The sequence below is a fragment of the Podarcis melisellensis genome (assembly GCF_964234715.1).
Source record: "Podarcis melisellensis genome assembly, chromosome: 2".
In the NCBI taxonomy this organism is placed as follows: domain Eukaryota; kingdom Metazoa; phylum Chordata; class Lepidosauria; order Squamata; family Lacertidae; genus Podarcis; species Podarcis melisellensis.
In genome coordinates, this window is record NC_138529.1 from 108,722,104 (window position 1) to 108,736,916 (window position 14,813).

At 49.5% G+C, this 14,813-nt stretch overlaps 1 protein-coding gene across 4 annotated transcripts in view; it reads right to left on the bottom strand.

Annotated features, from left to right (window-relative positions):
• Window positions 1-14,813, bottom strand: part of DDR1 (discoidin domain receptor tyrosine kinase 1) — a 98,221-nt gene that overhangs the window by 9,372 nt on the left and 74,036 nt on the right. For 3 of the 4 annotated variants that reach the window (XM_081901571.1, XM_081901570.1, XM_081901569.1), the window contains exons 5-14: window positions 14,649-14,796; window positions 14,146-14,248; window positions 12,035-12,221; window positions 10,508-10,754; window positions 10,159-10,311; window positions 9,851-10,014; window positions 8,268-8,466; window positions 2,719-2,829; window positions 1,997-2,235; window positions 1,175-1,302 (exon numbers count right to left, since the gene is read on the bottom strand). In XM_081901571.1, the coding sequence (XP_081757697.1) occupies window positions 1,175-1,302; window positions 1,997-2,235; window positions 2,719-2,829; window positions 8,268-8,466; window positions 9,851-10,014; window positions 10,159-10,311; window positions 10,508-10,754; window positions 12,035-12,221; window positions 14,146-14,248; window positions 14,649-14,796 (1,679 nt within the window). The remainder of the gene's footprint in view (window positions 1-1,174; window positions 1,303-1,996; window positions 2,236-2,718; window positions 2,830-8,267; window positions 8,467-9,850; window positions 10,015-10,158; window positions 10,312-10,507; window positions 10,755-12,034; window positions 12,222-14,145; window positions 14,249-14,648; window positions 14,797-14,813) is intronic. The other variant, XM_081901572.1, reaches the window with a different exon arrangement.

The window sequence follows — 14,813 nt, forward strand, 5'->3', positions numbered from 1 at the left end:
ATAATATAATATAATATAATATAATATTTTATATCCTGCCCTCCCCAGCCGAAGCCGGGCTCAGAGCGGCTAACAACAGTAAAATGATACAACATTCTAAAATCATTTCATTATAAAATCAGTTCACATCAGATTAATGGCAACCATTGGGCTAGAGTTCTGTGAGGATTGCCAAGGGAGGGGGTCAGGCTGTGCCTTGGCCAATGGCCTGGTAGAACAGTTCTGTCTTGCAGGCCCTGCGGAAAGATGTCAAGTCCGGCAGGGCCCTAGTCTCCTGTGACAGAGCGTTCCACACAGCCGAAAAAGCCCTGGCTCTGGTTGAGGCCACATCTGGCAACCGTGAAGCCCGAATTCTGCAAACTGGTACAAATTAGGCAACTGACAAAAACTCGATTGCCCAGAAACGTTTGGGAAGTGCTGCCTCATAGCATCTCCCAGGCTGGTTTCAAGCAGAGGAGGTGAGATCATGGTGGTCACGGGGCTGAGACTAACTGTTAGGTCCCTGCCTAACTCAGGGCCTGCAGCCCAGCCAGGGACAATCACATCCCTTAAATCACATCAGCCCCTGCTCAAAGGCAAGCCAGAACAAAACTGGAAGCAGGAGAATAAAGATATAGAGAATAGAGGGGAATACTCCAAGTGATAGGACCCGGGATTGCAGAGATCGCATTAGCAGATGTTTTGAACATGAGGTTAGATAAATCTCTTCCAGAAGAGGGCCTGCCATTCAGTTAAACCAGGCATAGGCAAACTCAGCCCTCCAGATGTTTTGGGACTACAATTCCCATCATCCCTGACCACTGTTAGCTAAGGATCATGGGAGTTGTAGTCCCGAAACATCTGGAGGGCCAGGTTTGCCTATGCCCAAGTTAAACTGTGGAATTCACCAACCATAGGAGGCAGCTGGCGGCCACCAACTTGGATGATTTTATTATCACATTTTTGTATTGCGTTAGATTGTTATAAGATGTACATTTTTTGTTCCTTCAGCTTGTAAACCGCCTTGAGTACTGTAAGATAGAAAGGCGGAATACCAAATTAAAAATGATGGTGATGATGATGAGGCCTGGGCAAATTTTATGGAGGATCAGGCTACCAAACTACAGAGAGAGAGAGAGAGAGAGAGAGAGAGAGAGAGAGAGAGAGAGAGGCGCAGAGAGGTTTGTACACTTACCTGGCATTCTTAGTGGCGTCAGAGCGTAGAATCTTCACAGCCACCAACAGAGGGCGCCCCTTGCGTACATTGAATGGGAACTCCAGGCTCGGAAGGTCCTGAGGGTTTTCCACTTCACACAAGTGGACCTTTTTAAGGGGAAAAACAAACCTGGTGACTCTGGGGGGAAGGAAGAGAATAAGAAACCAGCGTCTTCTCCCCTTCCCCCCTCCCTTTCCTCCATCACTTGGTCGCTCCATCACAAAGCAAGCAGGGCCGGTTGTGACATTCCCACGCTTCACGTGAAAATGCACTTGAAGAAGAGTTTGGATTTGATATCCCACCTTTCACTACCCTTTAAGGAGTCTCAAAGCGGCTAACATTCTCCTTTCCCTTCCTCCCCCACAACAAACACTCTGTGAGGTGAGTGGGGCTGAGAGACTTCAGAGAAGTGTGACTGGCCCAAGGTCACCCAGCAGCTGCAGGTGGAGGAGCGGGGAAGCGAACCCGGTTCACCAGATTACAAGTCCACCGTTCTTATATAAATTCAATAAATAATAATAATATGGGGAGAGGTGGTCCTGTAGTTCACATGGGGATGACAGGAGCTGAAAATTCAACAGGATGTGGAGAGAACCACTTTGGCTGCCCCTAACAGAGGCAATGCAGAGTTGGTGCACCAGAGGTCTAACTCAGTGAAAAGTACATTTCCTGCGTCCCTTCCCCCTGTGCTCTACTGTTTTGTTTCTTTAAAAGTCCATCCCGCCTTCCCTCCGAAACAATCATCTAAAGCAGCCTTCATCACCTTAAAAAATATCCTTCTACACCTACAGATGGACTCACCTCTCCAAACTGGCCTTCGCCCAGCTTCTCCTTGAAGACGAGCCTCTCCCGGGGGAACTCGCCCAGCGCCATGTCCTTGCCGGCAAGGGCATCCACCGCGATAGCTGGAACCGCGTAGGTGTTCCCACCAGTCACCCCTTGCAGGTTGATGATGTCGGCTTCGGCGTAATGCGGAACGTTGTTCTGGAAGCCTTGCTGGCTCCCTGCGGTTTCCGGTTCCATGTAGTCAGCACCACACGCTGTAGGAAGGAAAGACAGGGATAAGGAAACATGGAGCGAGTCCACTTCGCCCAGCTAATGCGGTTGAGATTATTTGCCCCGCCCTGAGGATGGCTGCTTTTGAAGACCCAGCAGCCATGTCAAGAGCCAGTCGGATCTCAGCTCTGGGCAGAAGGGACCCTGAACAAATGCAAATCCTTGCCCCCTCCAGCCCCCCCCCGGAAACTGCTGCATCGCAGAACCTGCAAAGCGGAAAGTTGCAACGTTGTCTGAGCCAGAGAGAGAGAGAGGTTAGCCATGCACAGGATAGACAAGAGGGAAATGAACTGGGGACAGACATATGGTGTGTGGGGAGGGTGGGTGGGAAGAGAGATGGAGACAGACAGCGCCCCCTGGCAGGAGAGGGGGAGAAATGGCAGTAGGCAGAAGGTTCTCTCAGTTTGGAATGTGGCCACCCAGGTTTTTCCCCCGTCGCGCCACACGAGCTTGGCCGCCCTCCTTACCATTGGTGTTGATTGGCTTAACCCGGTTGGGTGGCGGGAAAGCAGGCCTTCCCATTGGCTGGGCATAAGTGGCCAGGAAGAGGTGGTAAGCCGGGTTGCTGAGCAGCAGAGCTGTCGGGAGAACGGGGAGGGCGGGCGGAGAAAACAAACGGGACGGATGAGGAACGGACAGACGGATGGAAGGACGCACACGGAAGGGAAGGCGTGACACAGAGAAGAGGCAGCGCTTTAGGGATCCCTGTCCCTTGCCGGGGCGCTCTCGTCCCAAACACAACAGCCAGAGACACAGACACCAAATGACGTGTAATATAATAATGGGGACACGCCATCGTTAGCGCTTCGGAGAGAAGGAAGGAGTCTTGTCCAGCCCTCCTGCACTAACTCACTCTAAGTCCTTGCAAGGAAGCCAGTAAAGTCTTTAATGCCCTATGCAGCCTAGGATCCATGTACCATAGCTGTCAACTGTCCCTTATTTGGCGGGAAACTCCCTTATCCCACCGCCGCGTCCCGCTGCTGTCCCGGGTTTCAAAGGAAGCAGCTCCTCTCCCTCCCTCCCTGCCGGCCAGGGAGGAGGGAGGCTCCAACTGTGTTGCTTGGCTGCGTTGCTCACCCAATAAGAACGACTGGGGGGTGGAGCTTGTATGCCTTGTGCCGATCAAATCAGCCGCGTTGCCTGGGGACTCGCCTTTGCTCAGTGCTTCCCAGCGGAGAGGTGATGGTGGTTTTCCTTGCTGCATCCCCTTTGCCAGGTTGCTGCGCTATGGGAACCACCGCTTGAGGCTTTGTTTGGCTGCTGGCTGACTAAAATCCCTAATTTTGGTTGCTGATCCCTTATTTTCGAGGCTGCTGGTCCCTTATTTTCAAATCTGTAAGTTGACAGCTATGCCATGTACCTATGGGACCGCCTCTCCTGATATGCCCCGCAGAGGACCTTAAGGTCCACAAATAACGATACTTTGGAGGTCCCAAGCCTCAAGGAGGTTAGATTGGTTTCAACCAGGGTCAGGGCCTTTTCAGCACTGGCCCCGAATTGGTGGAACGCTCTGTCACAAGAAAATAGGGCCCTGCAGGACTTGACATCTTTCCTCAGGGCCTGCAAGGCAGAGCTGTTCCACCCGGCCTTTGGTTTGGACTCGGTCTGACCCTTACATTTCCCTCCCCTTATGGTCTTGATTTATCAGCTACTTTAAAATGAGGCTGCATTTTAAATTGCATTTTAACCTGTATTTTAAATTGGGGTTTTTTCCTCTCCTCCCCCTCTCTTTTCCCCCTATTATGTTTTTACTGTGATTTTATTGTTGTCAGCAGCCCTAAATATTATTAATATTTATTTATTAATAAATTATTATTATTATTATTATTATTATTAATTATTATTATTATTATTATTATTTCCCTGTCATCTCCCGGTTGGGCTGGGAAATATCCCCTGCCTGCTTTGAGAGGTGGAAGAAACCAAATGTCAAGGAGAAGGGTTGTGGACTAACCACCCTTCCCTCCGGCAATCTGAAGTGGTGTAGCCCAGGAAGAGCTTCGCCAGCTTGGCTCTTGTTTCTGTAAACTAGGCCTCAGGCTACAACTGTAACTAATCTCTGGGTAGTTGGCAGAAATGTGGGGTTCTCTGCAGGGTGGAGTGTGTATGTGTTGAACACACAGTGACTTCATAATGGGGGCACAGAACAAAATGCGGTAACGGTGGGAAGGGGCAGCCACAGTTGTAACGTGTGGTGTAGTGGTTAAGAGCGGTGGACTCGTAATCTGGTGAACCGGGTTCGCTTCCCCGCTCCTCCACATGCAGCTGCTGGGTGACTTTGGGCTAGTCACATTTCTTTGAAGTCTCTCAGCTCCATTCACCTCACAGGGTGTTTGTTGTGGGGGAGGAAGGGAAAGGAGAATGTTGGCCACTTTGAGACGCGGGATATCAAATCCAAACTCTTCAAATGAGTGGAGAACATACAGGATCCTCATACTCTCTCCCTCGTCATATTTTTCATTTTTTTAGATGTTCTTTTAGCTTCCTTTCCCAGTTCTCCTCTCCGTTTTTTCCTCTCTCAAGATAACGGAAAAGCACTGAGCAAAGCTAAACGCTCGCCAAAATGAAGTCCCTCCTAGACCTAGACTTCCTAGATGTCAAAGAGAACAACAACTACCAGACCTTTAGAAGACATCTGAAGGCAGCCCTGTTTAGGGAAGCTTTTAATGTTTGATGCATTACTGTATTTTAATATTTTGTTGGAAGCCGCCCAGAGTGGCTGGGGAAGCCCAGCCAGATGGGCGGGGTATAAATAATAAATTATTATATTATTATAGACTGCACCACTCATAACCACAGGCAGTGTCACGTTATTAAATGCTCATCCGTGCAAAAGGTTCTTCCTTGCATGTAGACAACTAGCACATAAGGAAAGAAACCTAGCCTTCTTCTTGGTGTGCTAGTTCTCTACTTGCAAGGGCTCCTTTTATGCAATGAAGTGTTATAAAAGCTAGCCCACCATTCTGCTGTATGAATAGGTATAGGCCCTTCTGATGGTTTTGCTGGACACCATTGGTTCCTGGCTCCTTTTAAAAACACTGCTTCCTTCTTTCCTTCCTTGAATGTCACCCAGACATTCACAGCTTGCTATCAGTTCACAGCAAAAGCCCAGAATTTACAGCATATTGTATTGACACATGCAAGCAAATTCCCCCCCCCCAAAAAAAAACAACCCAAAAAAAGTTTGTGGTGACGTTGGACTTGATTCTTACATCTGCTTCCCACAAGCCTTGGACACCCACACCTCTTTCTCCCCTCTGTCTGGCCTTCTAGACATCCCAAGAAACACCACACAATTAGAGAGCTGTTCTATTATTATGAGAGTCAATCACAGGGGCTGCACAATCTGAGCCATTGCTTGCCGGAATTGCTGAACTGAACTCCAAGAGACCCTTGCATAAGATTAGCAGTGTGTTCCACCAGTAAAAGAGGTGCCTAAATACATTACAGAATTATACTGGCTGGCAGTGCTGCCTATATTTCACAATAAAGCAGCACACTTCAGTTGGGAAACTAGTCAGTAAAGCTCTCCTTTAACGATGTGGTGAATTTTAATCCACGTTTAAAAGGCCTGCTTTGTCGTCGTTTATTAAAGGCATTTTGTCTCTGGTTTTTTACTCTAATGAGAAATAAAAATAAAATATTAACGACCCCCTTTCCTTTTAACCACAAAGTGGTAGTTTTGGCTTGTTCCCAACATAAATATCTCTTCAAAGTACCATAAAGCGTCTCCATCTTTATTAACTTTCAGGAGGAATTTGAAAACATTCCTGTTTCCCCAAGCACTTGATGGCTGAAGATTACTGTTGCTGAAAAGCCCTGAAATCGCTGGGTGGAAGAATTTAATTTTTTAAATAATTTTTTTAAAAAACTGCAAGTGGTTTCAAAAGGTTTTTAACGGTAACTAACTGCTTTTCGATGTTTTTAACTGTAATTTTAAGACTACTTTAGAACGTTTTCATTTTCAAATTGTGTATCTGTTTGCTATCCTGGGTAAGATATAAATTCAATAAATCAATATGTGAGCACCTAAAATGATAACTCGGAAAAACAGAAATAAATTACGACCCTCCTAGATTGTTAAAAAAAACAACACCGTTTGGGTCACAAGTACTGTGAGAACTCGCTTTTCCCAGGTCAGCTTATGTTTACACTAAGAGATGCCTTGAAGGCCCTTCACCAGAGTCCCACCACCCATCAGACTAGCAAAGAGAGAGAGAGCCTTTTTGGTGGTGACACCCCTGCTTTGGAATTTAATACCTTCTTGGTGCCAGGTAAAAAAACACTATTAATTTTTCTCAGGCCCTTTTATTGAGTATTCTACAGTGTTAAATAAGTAGTATCACTGTGCTAGGTAAAGGTAAAGGGACCCCTGACCATTAGGTCCAGTCGTGACTGACTCTGGGGTTGCAGCGCTCATCTCGCTTTACTGGCCGAGGGAGCCGGTGTACAGCTTCCGGGTCATGTGGCCAGCATGACTAAGCTACTTCTGGAGAACCAGAGCAGTACACGGAAACGCCATTTACCTTCCTACTGGAGTGGTACCTATTTATCTACTTGCACGTTTAATGTGCTTTCAAACTTCTGAACTGTGCTAGGTCAGTTCAAATCCACATTCATTTTTCTCTCATTCCTTCTACTTGGAGGCTAATTGCACCATGCTGTTTTAACAACATTCTTTGAACAACAAGAACAAGCGGGTAGGCAGGGCTGGAACATCACAGAATAATCAACCTTTTTACTGAGAGAAGAGGTGGAAATGGGGGGGGGATTTTAGTTGTTGTCGTTTTTACCGTCGTCTGTGGTTGGTTAGGACCCCCAGCGAGTTGAAAGGATCGAAGCCAACCACTTTCCTAGTTAAACGGTTATTCGTCAATACGAAATCTTTCACTGGTTTGCACGTTTTCCCAAGGTGTTCGTAGGAGCCAGATTTACACCAGTTATATATGACGCAGTATTGTATAAGCTGATAGGCAACAACACCCTGGGGTTTCAAACAGGGGCTCTCTCACCGCCCTATCTGGAGACGCTGGGGACCTTCTCTAAACCATGGGTAGGCAAACTAAGGCCTGGGGGCTGGATCCGGCCCAATCGCCTTATAAATCCAGCCCACAGACGGTCCAGGAATCAGTGTGTTTTTACATGAGTAGAATGTGTGCTTTTATTTAAAATGCATCTCTGGGTTATTTGTGGGGCATAGGAATTCGTTCATTTCCCCCCCAAAAAATATAGTCCAGCCCCGCACAAAGTCCAAGGGACAGTGGACCGGCCCCCTGCTGAAAAAGTTTAGTGACCCCTGTCTAAACTGTGGGGCACGCTCTCTGCCCTTCAGGGGCAGCCCTTCCCCTCCCTAATGAGACTTTGGTGCTTCGACGGAAGCTCAAGATTCTTCCTAAGCAACCGTGGTCCCTTTCAGCACGATGCGAGGCGAGCGGCAGTCTCCCACACCTCCCAACGGTTGGGCCGAGTCCGCTCTGAGATTTCGGCAAACATACCGCAGAAGTGCGGAATTTGGTGCTGGGCTGAGAATTCAACACCCCAAGAACAAGAATGTTCACTTGAACAAGCGAAAAGAGGCAGGAAAGAACCGCCCTATGATCTGGGCAAAGGGCCACAGCGCAGTGGCAGGACACCTGCGCTGCATGCAGAAGGTCGCTTCTGCTCAATCCCTCCAGTGGGGACTGGGAGAAAAACGTTATCGGAAACCCCAGACAACCACTTCCGGTCAGGGTAGACAATGCTGGTCTAGATAGGCCAATGGTACGAAGATCTTGTGGAGGAGCTTAGGTTTTCTATGTGCTCCCTAGCTCTGACCACTTACCTAGCTGTCCATGAGGTATTTGAGTTGCTCTGACCCTCAGACGTTCCCGTCTAAGGCCACCCCTACAAAAGCCTCTCCCAACGGTTCAACCATTCGCTCCATGCTCCCCTCAACAGCTTCGGCCTTCTTCTGCAAAACCACCACGTCCCCTTGTTCAGCTCCGCCCTCCCCAAAATCCCACAACTGGCCCCTCACCGGAGTTCTCGACGCTGTGGGGCAGATCTGGCAGCTTCATGCGGGCCCTGTTGGGCTCCTGGTACTCCGTCTCCCCCGAGTGGATGCGCTCATAGCGGTTCGAGTGCCGGTGCGAGCCCATCGTGTTGTTGATGACGATGGTGTCGCTTGGCGCCGAGAGGTGGACAGTGAGGTCGTCGTCCGAGATGCGGCGTTGCGCCTAAGGGGCATGGAAGTGTCAGTCGCTCGAGAGGCCATGACAGCAGTGCACATACACAGCGAGCCTCACCTTGCTCAGGCCCTCAATGCATTCATTCGCCCAATTCTACTTCTCCTTCAAGAAACTGAGGGGAGTCTTGACACACAGCCCTTTATTTATACCTTGCCTTTCTGTCATGGCGTTGTCCAGGTGGCCGCTCACCAGGCACTGACCCAACCCAAACTTGTTGAGCTTCCTCAAGGTGCTGACTTTCTGTGTCTCCAGACCCTACCCTGGACTTTAACCCCACAGATTCTCCTGCCGCCCCCCCCCCCCCGCCTCAGATCATTCCAGAACTATTGGCTCTCTCTTGGCCTACCTAGTGGTGGATCCCAAGCTGGGTCCCTCAGAAATTTATCAGAGGTTAATTTATGAGGAGATAAATACAGTGGAACCTCGGGTTACAGACGCTTCAGATTACAGACTCTGCTAACCCTGAAGTAGTACCTCGGGTTAAGAACTTTGCTTCAGGATGAGAACAGAAATTGTGTGGCGGCAGAGGGAGGCCCCATTAGCTAAAGTGGTACCTCAGGTTAAGTTTCAGGTTAAGAACAGACCTCCGGAACGAATTAAGTTCTTAACCCGAGGTACCACTGTAATGACAAACATGGTCGTTTGATCTCTGTGGCCAGTCCTCAGTGCCCTCCATGGCCAATGTTCATTTGACCTCCATATCCAATCTTCCTCTGCATGTTGTAGGGGAGTTGCTGGTCCCATTCTGAAGCTGTTTCCCATTCAGGTAGGCTGTTAGCTGGGCCCAAGAGGCCTAGTGCCCCTTGTAGCCTTTGAAGGGTGCCCTACAAGTGCACCCCAGAATCCCAGCAGACCTAAGAAAGCCAGTGTCATTCCGGACAAGGCTCCAGCATGGCCATGAAGCTAACGGGCTGGTTTTGGGACAGGCACTATCACTCAGCCCAACCTACTCTGCAGGGTTGTTGTGAGGATAAGGGGCTCTCCAGGGTCTCGGGCAGAGAAAATTCTAGCTGATATCCTTTTAACTGGAGGTGCCCTACTGCATCCAAACCACCTTTTCCCACTGATCAGTGAGTCATGCAGAGACGCAGCAAGTGGGCTCCTCAACAGGGGAGCGATCCTTAATTCTACATGCTTTAAAAACAAACCTTCATAGTAGTATATCTAAAAGTAAGATTCTATTTCCAATCAATGCAATCAGGTGTGTCTTAGGCAGCAGAAGTTGGGCTGAGTTAACAAAGTCTTAAATGCACTTAAGCGGATGCAGATTTTTAAGTTGCCCACTCCGAAGCAGTAAGACCACCTTAATTTGGGGCCATCGAAACCATGGCCACCCATTGAATCATCCTTCCCGTGATGCAGCCCAGCTTACCTTCCCCAAGATCTTCTGCCAATATTGCCGCCAGAGGATGAGGAAGATGACAACCAATAGGAGAAGGATAATGGCCACCAGGCACCCAATCAGGATGGAGGTGTTGCTGTTGTCGTCCTTTGCAATGGGCTGCCCTGATTTTGGTTCCCCTTGACTTTCCAGATCTTAAAAAGAAACAGAGAAACATAATAATAAAGTCCATTCATGGCCTCCGAGCGCCGCCATTTTGAAACAGGTGGAATTTTGGGCTCAGGGTGGGCAAAATTATTCCTTAGGTAGCTTTGCTCTCAGGTTTGAGGGCTACTCACCTTGGAGCGTGAGGTTTGAGCCAATGTTGGCTTTTTCGCTCTGCGCAGAACCCAGAGCCGGTGAGATGGGAACGTCGTGGCCCGAGGGGTGAGGCAGAGCAATCACTGGAGGGCGACGGCTTGAGGCCAAGAAGGAGGGGTCATCCACAACTTCTGGAAGGAAAAGGAAATGCGAAGGATAACCAACTGACGAAAGGAGTGGATATGACAAATAAGTGTAACAACAATTGTAGAATAGCAATTTGAGCGCTGGGGCCAGGAGCTGGGAGACCAGGGTTCAAACTCTCGCTCAGCCTCTTCTGCTCTCCACCTGCATGGCTCTGCGTCCAGCCAACCAACCCCAACTCACCAGAGAGAAAGCCAACTTCACTGAAAAGCATCCATTCGCCGGCAAAGTGGAAGTGGCACTGGACAAACTTGCCGAGCCGCCCTCCCAGGTCCACTGTGAGGGACCGGGCGCTGGGATCCCTCACGTCCACGGCGAGTTGTTGCGAGACAGGTGTGGGCTCCCAGGCTGTGGCCAGGCTGCGCTTGAAGAGGCAGTCCACCTGCCGGAAGACGCTCACCCCGTGCGTGTGCATGTTGTTGCAGTGGACCTGGGATTGGGCGGGGAGGTTGGATTGGGGCCGCGGGGGGGAAAGAAGAGGGTTAGAGGAGAGGCCATTTTGAAGCAAGCTTATTCCCCTGGCATCTCCATCATCGTCCATAGGTTGATCGCAACCGAACGCTCATTTTACTCACACGATTGCAAGCTTACACGGACCATGAATAAATAAATAGAAAGGGTGACGCTTAACTTTTCAGGCTATGGGGGCTCTTGAGAGATTTTGTGGGGTGTCCCACAGGGTTTTCCCTGCACAAAAAACCACTTCTAAGCCTTTCACCTTGCTTACAGGGCTCTGGGTCATGCGAGGCCTCTGGGAGGCTCCCATGAGATCTCACAGGGTCATGAGTCTCAGAGGCCTTCCACAACCCTCCCCTAACCCTGTGAGCAGGTGGACCAACACTATGGGCCTGAGGCCTCTACAGCCACACCCCCCCCATGTTTGTTGGGATGGAGCTCAGCCCCTGCAATCTTGAGGGGACAGAGGAGGCCTGGTGGGAAGCCGCCCGGGCCATGAAATGTGGGAAGACGCCATGCAGATCAGTGTGTGAATGTCGCATCAGAAGGAGGCCTGGTCAGCCTCTCCTGATGCGACAGTCATCACGCAAGCAGCGTGCAATGCCCATGATGACACGCATGATGTCACACACACACAAATGCACATCGCATGATGTCAGCCCCCCCCCAACACACACATGTTGGGCGCAACTCAGCACCTGTGCCTATAAGGAAGGAGCAGAGCTTTAAAAGCTGCTTCTGCTACAGGTTTTCCTTATTTGTCACAAGAGGAAAGTGAGTTCTGATTACACAGTTCTCAAGCGTTAAAGGCCAGGTTAGAAAGCGCGTCTATCGGATGGTGGGATGACGATGGGTGGTTAGATGGAGAAGAGGGAGCAGACTGGAAAGGGGAGATGTCAGCAGCAGGAGAGGCGACAGGGTTTAGTGAACAGGAAGAGGCTGCGGCAGAGAGCAGTTCAGACTCCGACTCTGAGGCTGAAGCAGAGGCTGGAGGGGAGAGTAGCCAAGAAGCAGAATGGAGACAGACTGCTGGAGAATATAGGGTGTCTCCCGCTACTGCTGCAACCAGCTCCCCTCTCCTTAAGTCATGGCAACTGCTTCATTGGGGCAAGACCTCCTGGAAAGAGTTGCTGAGACCACTAGGCCTGAGCTGAGTTTTGCTTCCCTGAATCAAGAATTAACTGGACTGGTCTCAGGTGACTTATTGTTTTTGTTGCTGACCCGCACCTGACTCCAACCGTGACACTCGCTTACCTTCATGTAAGTGAAGGCTCTGAGCTGGTCAAACTCAAACTCCATCTCGATGAAGCCCTTGGGGAAAGAGCTGTTCCTCCAGCCTACGTAGTCGTACCCTGGCCAGACGCGCAGCTCTTTGTTGTGGGTGAAATCGTCCAGGCCAACCACCCCATCAGTCAGCTGGCCAAGGCCCCCAAAATGCAAGCTGTGGTTGGAATGGAATAGAATAGAGTTGCAAGGGAGTCACTAAGGGAAAAATACCCACTGGGCACTTGGGTCGAACCAAGGCGCACTAGTGTGAAGGAGAGTGCATTTCTATGTGTTCGTTCTACAATATTGACATAGAATTGAAAGACCTGCATACCATATGGCCAATGCCATGATCAGCAACACAGGGATCTAGCAGGTAGAGATATAAGATACAAACAAGATTCAGCCTGTTTCCTGTGTGCAGGGAAGGAGCTGTCAATGCTTAATTATCTGGAGCCCACCTCGCTGGCTGGAAGACACAGCAGCCCTTCCACCATCCTCTGATCAGAGAACGAGTCCCCTGAGTGTCTCCAGCTTCCCAGCCTTGCAGAAGTCAAAGACTGCAAAATAAGCAAGGGCTCCTTTAACAGCCCAGTCGGTTCCTCCAGAGCTGAATGCAGTCTGGGTCCTGGCAGCCTACATGAGGCTCTGGCTGGCTCTAGCTCCCTGCTGAGACAACATCTTCTGTGGCAAGCTCACAGGAAGGCAAGTCACAAAGGAGAAAGCAGATGAGAACGGTACCTTGGACAGTTCCAAGGGGGACTCTGCTGGCCAAAGTATAATCCTAAAGCAGATACCAAGAGGAAGATGCTTCAGCCAGTATGGTTACCTGGAGCTGCCCAGGGTACTTATCTATGCTCTCGCTCTCCTCTGATGTGTTTTTGACTTGCTACCTGCTTTCGCTTTGAGACTCAAGCTCCTCCAGAACCGGACAGGTGAGGCTGGCTGTGCAGGAGAGAAAAGGCCCCATGCCATGGGAAAGACCCACACAGTTGTGCCTTCATCCTGGCTACAGGTCTTTCAATGCTACAGCTACACTACAAGATAAAGAACACAGAAAACTTGGCTGCCGCAGCATAACTATAGTGTTTAGAAGGTTCCTCAATATTTTCAAAATTTGGCTGGTGTGGCAGAAGGTGTAATAAGGCAGGTGGCCAATATAAAGCTAATAATTTTTAGACACCATTACAGTGGTGGCTCGCAAGACGAAATTAATTCATTCTGCGAGTTGTTTCGTCTTGCGAAGCGCGTATTCCCTGGGTATTAACGGTTTTAAGAAAAAGGAAACAAAATCGCAAGACGTTTTCGTCTTGCGAAGCAAGCCCATAGGGAAAATCATCTTGCGAAGCAACTCAAAAAACGAAAAACCCTTTCGTCTTGCGCATTTTTCGTCTTACGAGGGATTCGTCTTGCACGGTACCACTGTATTTAGTTTTCTTCTCTCAATCTTCTTTCCTTTCTCTCACGCAGTTATCTATCGCTATGGGTCACCCACCTAACACTGGGCCCTCCTGTTAATGTTCTTGTTGCTCATGTCTGCATTTTTTTCCAGCACAAATCCTGTCATAGCCCTATCTCACTTCCGTTTTATAAAAAAGGCAACCCAGGCTGAGAACGTGATTTGCCCCAGATGACACCCTGAGCTTCCGGCTGTTTGAACTCCACAACTATTACACAATGAGAAACTCTCTTTGGGTGGAGTCACACAATCAGCTTGCAGCCCCATTCACAAGCCGACCAAACAGAAGTTCCCTTCCTGTTTTCTCAGGAGATGAACAAAACATCTGAACACATTTTGAACTGCAACTCCATAATCCCTGGCCATTGGCCATGCTAGTAAGGGCTGATGGGAGTTGTAGTCATAAACATCTGAAGACCACCAGGTTGAGGGAAAGCTGGTCGGTCTAACATAACCCAGTGAACTGACAGGTGGTGAAATCTTCAGATGCATCATGTGATGTCTGCAGCTGTCATGTAACTAACCTGGTCATCTGAACCCACCCTTTGAAGCTGAAGTTTCAGGCTGGGATTGCCATGCTTTTAGGGCCACCCAAGCACAGAATTCAACAACAGGGGGGCAGGGATGTTCACTCACTCACTTGCTGACGCTGTGCCCATCGTAAGTGGAGTCATTCAGGTAGACTGGTTCTGGAACCAGAGGCATGACCTGGCCGAGAGGAGCCGTGTACGACTGAAGTCCATCTGGTGGAAGGAAGGAAACACATTCAGAAGAAGACCTCAAGCTCCTGGTCCTCAGGAGGATCAAACTTCATGTGCAGCAAAGGCTTCTGGGTATGTGGAGCAAACCCCAAGGGCATGTTTACAGAAAGGGGGTGAGGAAAACAGGAACATACGAAGGAGCCTTCTGTTCTGATGCCGTCCAGGTATTTCCCTTGAACTACAACTCCCATCAGCCCCAGCAAGCCCAGTCAAAGGGTTGGGATGATGGGAGTTGTAGTCCAAAAACATCTAGGGGACTCAGGGTTGGGGAAGGTTGCTCTAACCACCACATCGCACCGGCTCTGCATATGCATGTGAGTTAAGGGAAAGAGCTGGACCGTGTTGTTGCGTCAAGGACAAAAATAATAACCAGCTGGCTCACCTTTCCAGACGCAGCCATAGAGCTCCACGCGCAGGCAGACACTCATGACTCGGTCCGCTCGTGGGTAGAAGCGGACGTAACGGGCAATAACCGGGGGGCCCAGGTCTTTCAGCACCACTTCTTCTGTATTTTCATTACCCGAAATCACCTAAGGGGCAGGAAGTT